Here is a 7,549-nt window from a genome sequence, read left to right as displayed (position 1 = left end):
GAACTGAATTAAATTAGAATTGGTTGCTAATCTGTCTCCCTGGGTTTGCCGCTTGTATCACTTTGCCCCCTTCCTTTCAAAGTGGGAAAGTATTTCAAAACTAGCACTTCAGTACATTAACAAGCAAGCATTTATATTTTTCTCATCCTGTTATGTTGGTCCTGGAAAAAATGTTTGCAGCTATTTTACTCTCTTTTTTCCCCCCCATCTAATTTATTCCCACCCCCACGCCCTCCGCCTCCCCATCCTCCCCACCCACCAAAACATCGATGCATTAATGACAGTAAAAAACTATTAGCATGGAATCAAGCAGATACTTTGGGGGCATATGCATCTCAAATTAGCTCTGAGTATTGCCCTATAATCCTAATCTGCAAGTCTTCTGTGACTACAGCTATGGGCCATTAATATTTGGAATGTGTCAAATGTGACAAACTGATATTTTTATAATGTAGATACAAGCGAAGTCAAAACAACTCTGAGAGCTAGAGTCCTGGATTTTAATCTCATATAGATGACTATGGAAGAAGGGCTACTGCATCAATTTATTGTAATGCATAACACCTCATATAGTTGAGCTTTTAGAAATATACATAATATAGATACACAGTTCAATACCACTACAACATGCAGCAGAACTCATTGTGCTGTTTGGAAAAGCACCTCTATTTTATCATACTTGTTAGAAAGCTTTTAAAATATATATATGGTGAACACACATATATATATAAATAAATAAAAAAAATCTACCGCGTGTTGTAGTGGGGTTCATGTGTATACACATACACCCCCCCATTATAACACACACACACACACACACACACACACACACTTGTTCACCATGCAATAGAGAACTATGGTCCCTTGCTTAACAATTCAAACAAATTAGAAAATACTGGATGTTCCAGCCATTAAATCCAATGATTTAAAAATGACCAGAAATGGCATTCTAGATTAACATTTAGGCAAGTTGAACAAAATTCACAGGACCAGCTCCTCAGATGACATAACTCAGTACAGATCTACCAACTTACTGAACCTATAGAATGACTGTATAAAATACGGATTTGTTCACAGAAAGGAAAATTACTTACTTCCTCTGAATAGTGATCTGAAGGGAGAGGTGGATAGTCACACTGTTCTATTTTCTTGCACAAGGAGTACAAGTTCATTTTGTCACCATAAAAGGGACTCTGCAGGGCAGCCATCTGTTTAAAAAATATTAAGATGTCCATTCATGTTTTTTTTAAAACATTTCTTTAGAAAAATCTATTTTAGCATTACATTTGAAGCATTTTTATAGCTACAATAACCTATATTTGTAGTGTAAAACTTCACATAAATCAGTTCAGTTCAGTTATTTAAATGTTCTGGTCCCGATCACAGTACCAATACTATAATAATTGGTATATATAGTTTTACTTGTTTTTTCTTACTAGATTATTAGTCCACTAGACTAACACGCAAAAGCTTTTGCTGTTTATGTTAAGCATTCTTGTCCCACAGCAAAATAGATTAAATAAAACATTTTCCCCTAAAAGACCTGTTGAAAACAACTGCACATCTTATTTATTTGAATATAAATTTGATCTAATGCAATTATCTGTATTTAAGATGTTCGGATGCAGCATTAGCTTTTATACTTACATTTAAATACTGAATTATGGTTTGAAAAGTAACGGTTAAGAAAACCAAAGAGAATACTATCATATTATTTCAGTTAGTTTAGAAAAAATGTAGTCTCAGTTCCATATGGAATTCCATGATCTACTCCAAAAATCTGTCCAAACTATATTAAAAGTACAGTCTCTAATAGTAGTAGCTCACAATTCCTTTAAAAAAAACAAATCTCAGGTCTGTGGGCATCAGTACAATTTCCATGTAAAACTACAAGTATCTCTGTCTGAGAAAGACTGTTAAAGAAATGGGCAACTGAAAAATGACATTAGTGAACCCCCGCATTTAAAGCTACGGTGAAACAAAATATTTAAAGTGCAAACAAATTATTGTGGCTAGTGGGATTATACATTTTAAAAATTCATTTAAAATCTTTGCATTCAGTCTGAAACCTTCTTAATCTTTGAACCACAACAGTATGAATACTGCTCTGAGTGCAATGCTGCCCCAAAGTCAGTCACCCTTTTCTACATGTGCTAATAAGTTTGATTTTGGAAGGACAATGTGTACATTCCCCAGACAGGCAGAGTATGTGTGAAACACGCTAGTCCATGCTGTGCTACTCAGTGAGCTTCAGCAGGGACAGGACAAGCTGAAAATGGCTCTCATCTGTCTTATAGTCTTCCAGATATAACTTTAACTCTTTCATGGTTTAAGCACTATTGATATTATGATGGAAACATATGAAAGAAAAATAATCAAAAATGTATTTGATCAACATCTGCTTTAAAATGGATATAAAAATCCTTCAAATAGTTTGGTATATTATTTTAATACTAACTTGAAATAAAAATAACATATGTTAAAGATCCCACTACACATATAATAGTGCACTCCCGAAAATCATTCTAGAGCTATATTACATTGATAATGGTAATGTCTATATTCACATGACAGTAATTTCCTATTTTATTTTAAAAATAAAATGTTAAAATGCAGAATAAAGAATAAAAATCAACTACAAAATCTACATGCCAGTGGAAAGTCTAAATAAATGCAACAGAACTCATTTTCTTATACTAGGTATTCATTAAAAAGTACTTTTGTTTGAATGCTGCAGAGTGTTAAAAAAAATTCTGAATGTCCCCTAAGGAGTTAAAACAGGAATACTATATTTTCATGCATCTCCTGCTTTGACAGATGAAAAATGTCAACTGTCCTGTTTTTATTTTCAAGCTTTTGCACTATTCATCTGGTTCATTAGTGCATCTCGCTGCTGCCCCTGACAGCTGCTCGCCCTCTCCTCCCAGCAGCTGAATTTTTCAGGCTAATTTGATCCTCCACACTGAGACGATCGCTAGAATGATTGACTTGCTCCCTGACCTCCAGGGTCTGACTTTCCTGATTAGTATTCTGGGGGTGTCTGAGGGACGAAAGCCCACTGTCTGTCTTCGGGGCTGGTGGCAGCTCTCTCTCTCTCTTTTTTTTTTTGAACTGTAAGCCACCAACCTACAACCCTGTAAGGATGCAATTGCTACGCTGAACAATAAAAGGGAATGTGTAAAACCTACTTTTCCATGTAAAGGTCCATGTAGCAAAAGCACAGCATCTTGATTTTAATTAGTAAAGTCTACTTTGTTGCATATCAATTAAAATTCCAGTGGCAGTATTTTTCAGTTTCAGGAATACATGAAAGTCCACAACATACCTAAAAAAAATCTTAGTAGCCATGCAATTTTTATATTTAGTAAAATGTAAACAGATTACAGAATAATAATATAAGTATATATTAGCTTTAGTTAATAGTTAAAATATTAAAAAATGAAGTTATATTAATGCATAAAATTTAATGTCAATTACATTTTTCTTGAGAGGTCATGAATATGCTATCTTCCCCCTACCCCCAACTGAAAAGGATCCAAAAATGTATCCCAATAGATTTTAGCCAAAAGGCTGAGAATTAAACATAAAATTAATAGAATAAGCGCTTTAAAATGCAAATGATAAGCAAAACATGTTGCACAAAGAGGCAGAGGGAGTGAGATAGAGCTAACTTTAAAACCAATTTTATTTTAAAGGAAGTTTCAATTTCAGCATGCAACAAGCTTAAACAATGGTTAAGCAGCTCTAATAATAAAAGTAAACTTGAAGAGCTGAAGAGATAGGTACCAGCTATTATCAACTCCTTTGGTCCTCATATTTTTTTTACAGTATAGAACAGACTGAAAGGTGTTAATTTGGGGAATTCTGCTTAGAGGGAAATGTAAAATTGCAATTATATTAAAAACATGAAAATGCTAATTATTAGCCCATAACTTGAGAGACTCTCCAGCCCCCCCCCCGCTACCAAATAAGGAACAAAATTATAATTAACACATTATAACCAGTTTAGCATGCTTAATATATCAAAAACATAATATAACTGCAAAAAAGCAGCATAACACGATACAAAACTAAGCTACATTTTGAAGATTTTTAGATGCATTTAAATATGTATTTTATAATAGCAGTATAAGAAATCTAACAATTTTTCCATTCTCTCCATGTCTTATTTAAATACTAATTCAGTATTTAAACTTTTTAAGCTACTGAAAATAATCTAGTGCCATATGGAAACTCTAATAATCACTGGAATAAAAAGATTCAAAAGGAGGCATTTCCTAGCTTATTAGAGATGAAGATACAGCTTCTCTTTCAGCAAGAACACAGCCTGGTATCTATTTTATGACAATAATCTTCAAACAGGATTCACAATAATAACTTCGAAGTAGCCACCCTAAAAATATAAAAACCCCAAATGCATATACCGTATTATATACAGTGCATACAGTACCAACAAGCCTATTTAGGGACAATAATTTTTGTGAGCAATAAATCATATTGATTCCAAAGTGGTAACTTTTTGTTCTGGATTATAAATTAATTTTAAAGCCCAATTAATGGCAATCATTTATTCAATATTTTTATTGTTTATCTATAAGTTTTTTTAAAAGTTTCCAAAAGTTACCAGGAAAGCTAATGACATCATTATATTCTCAAGGCCCTCATCCTGCAATGGGATTTCCTGTTGTTTACACTTGTATTTGTGCAAACACTTTCATCTCTGTACTGAATATATACAGTGAACAGTGATAGGGCATCCTGTTTCAGATGCATGTTTCAAATGCTATCACATGTGATATATTTACTCCTGTGAACAGTCCCAGTGACAGAACAATAACATTGTGTGCCGACTTGAAATCTATGGGGCAAGAATACAGCTTATTTGCACTGAGTTCTTCATAATAATGGCAATGAATTAATCAACCAAAAACATAAAAGATATTTAATACAAAAAGAGTGAAGTAAGTTCCCTTTTAGACATATACTGCATATAGCTATAACAGACTGAAAGTATTTCCTGCAATATCCTACCTTACAGGTGTTGGTCCTTCTGGAAAACTTTAAGTGAGGCTGCTGAATCACTGAGGCAGGTAGTGTATTACCTCAACCTGAATCTACAGAGTGGATTTTGATGTAGGCTGGGCACCCTGATGTAGGAGAAAGCCTAAGAAGCAACTCTGCTTCCTGAAAGGACTCAGTTGAAATTCTTTTACTGTTAAAATTTTGACCAACCAAACTGAACACCAGCCTGGGGATAAGTTTTGATTCTAAACATGGGGAGGCTTCTTTTGAGGCACAAGGCAAAGAGATGTACTTGCTTTCAGTGATATAGTAGGACATTTTTTTTTCTTATTAAAAGTTTTTATTTGCAGATCTACAAAAAATATGCTGCAAAGACTGAGTATGTAGTTGCCTTGGAAGCCAATCTTGCAAGCCTCTCTCATTAGCTTAAATTGAAGCATGTTCTACGTTTTTACTTTGTCATCTCATTAAAAACATGTATGTTTCCTAACTTGCATCTCCACTGTAGAATTAAAAAATTGACTAATTGCACCAGTTGTAAGCAAGGAAAACTGAAAACAAGATAGTAATTTTAACCTGTGCAGTAAAACTAAGCTATAAAATTAAACCGGTGAAACTTTTATGTATTGTAGTTTGATTTTTTATCACTGAAGCTAGATTTCAGAACATTTCAAATGAATGAAATGTACAAAAATAGCATTAACATTAATTAGCTACACACACAACTATCAGATATATTACATATGCATTTAATATATACATTGTTTTCAGACTGAGTTTAACTAAAACCAGTTAAAATGTGTCGCGGAAATTAGCTTTTCATTACCCATTCAAATCTATGATCCTTATAGAATTAAGCCTGAAGACCTGATATTCAACAAATTACTGTCAACCTCTTCAGAAAGTTCACTAAATGCAAGTCTTGAGCAGGTCATTTATAATCTTGTATTTCATCTTGTATTTCAAAATTATTGCAAGAGCTCACATTGTTGAATATAAAAATAAGGTTATCTATACTTATGTATGACTTAAAACCAACTTCTCAATAAAAAGCAAAATATACAGATTATAGAAAAATACCTGATACATTTTATAAACTAAAAGCACATGAACATGTTAAGCTTACTGGATTTGTCTATGTTACCTCATACAGCAGACAGCCTAGAGACCAGATGTCAGATTTGAAGTTGTATCCATTTTCATGTATTCTCTCAGGAGACATGTAATAAGGTGTACCCACTGCAATAAATGTAGAAGCATTTTTTGAATGAAAAAATAGTTATGCTGAAATGCCATGCAATTGTAAATGTTAAATGGTTTTAAAAATTCTGTACCTTTATATACATGAATACTAATGATACAATTGATTTTTTTTTAAATTGAAAATGAAGATAATGTAACTGAAGTGATAAAGACCAACAAAAATGTAGCCATTTCAATGAAGAGTTGAAAGACAATCTCTAATTTAAAAACTGTACACAAATTGAAATCTGCTTATTTAAATAGCTTCCAAATTGCAAACTGTCACAAAATAGATACGAGAGGTCTCTAAACTTTTTATCTTCAATAAAGCACTTCTTCCTTTTTAAACACCTATAAGTTAGAACCGGCTGAAATTGCAGCATTCTAAAAAGTATTCTATTTTGAGATGAAAAACATTTTTTAAAAGGTCCAGAAATATTTTTTCCCTTTTTTCTAAAATAAAACCACACACACACTTATAAGACAACTGACACATTTTGCTATGGCAATCTGAAAACAAAATCAAGCCTCTGATACGAGGGGTCTTGGAGTTTGGTAGCCAGGACTTATAGGCTCCACAGCAAGAGTCTGCAAGCCCTGAAAGCACCCAAATTACAGGGATGTTATGGGCATCTGCTGCAGAGCTGGAGTTTCTAGTCACCCCACCTTTATAGCAGACTTGGGGTAATCCATAAGGCAGATCTGACTTAAGTCACAGATCCTGGAGTTCCCAGTCCTGGAGCAGTCTTCTAGAAACCTTAAACAGCCACTCAGATTTCATTAAAAACAGCCAGAAGTTTATCAAAAAAAAAAAAAAAAAATGAGGGGCATGAGAGGCAGAGAGTCTGAATTGCAAATTCATCCTGGGAGTGGCATGAAATTGCACTGCCCGGCTCTGGGAGAAGAGACCCATTTCTCCTCTCGTCCCACAAGTCAGGGTGGGAATGCAATCATCACTTTTCTGCCGCAGGGAGGAGGGAGCAGCAGAGTCCCTGTGTCTGCCTGTGGCCTGCAGGCCTCAAAGAGGGGTTGGGGAACTCAGGGAAAGAAATGGAACATAAAATGAAAGGAGGCTTAATCCGAAGAGCAAACGTTTACGGGGACAAGGCCGCCGCAGGGATTGCTGCTTCACAAATTGCATTAATCCGGGCAAATAGTGCTTCAGAAACAGTAACCACTCTGTTTGCACTGGAGCCCCTCAGCCTTGTCCTGTCTGTCTCGTCTCCTAGCCCGGGCGGTCTAAGTCCGGTCCCTTTGCACTTACACACCCTTGCTGGAGAAGGGC

At 34.7% G+C, this 7,549-nt stretch overlaps 1 protein-coding gene and 1 long non-coding RNA gene across 6 annotated transcripts in view; one reads left to right on the top strand and one right to left on the bottom strand.

Moving 5' to 3' along the window:
* The window catches only part of NEK7 (NIMA related kinase 7), a 150,956-nt gene that overhangs the window by 14,901 nt on the left and 128,506 nt on the right, over window positions 1-7,549 (bottom strand). For all 5 annotated transcript variants that reach the window (XM_019502045.1, XM_019502046.1, XM_019502049.1 and 2 more), the window contains 2 exons: window positions 6,167-6,261; window positions 1,095-1,208 (listed from right to left, as the gene is read on the bottom strand). In XM_019502045.1, the coding sequence (XP_019357590.1) occupies window positions 1,095-1,208; window positions 6,167-6,261 (209 nt within the window). The remainder of the gene's footprint in view (window positions 1-1,094; window positions 1,209-6,166; window positions 6,262-7,549) is intronic.
* The window catches only part of LOC109287093, a 21,529-nt gene that overhangs the window by 8,611 nt on the left and 5,369 nt on the right, over window positions 1-7,549 (top strand). The window contains exon 2 of the long non-coding RNA XR_002094763.1: window positions 763-766. This is a non-coding gene — a long non-coding RNA (uncharacterized LOC109287093). The remainder of the gene's footprint in view (window positions 1-762; window positions 767-7,549) is intronic.

This window comes from Gavialis gangeticus, unplaced genomic scaffold, assembly GCF_001723915.1.
Source record: "Gavialis gangeticus isolate Ggan-Ray unplaced genomic scaffold, GavGan_comp1, whole genome shotgun sequence".
Taxonomy (NCBI): Eukaryota; Metazoa; Chordata; order Crocodylia; family Gavialidae; genus Gavialis; species Gavialis gangeticus.
The sequence above is the reverse complement of the archived record's forward strand: the minus strand, read 5'-3'. Positions and strand labels throughout refer to the sequence as shown.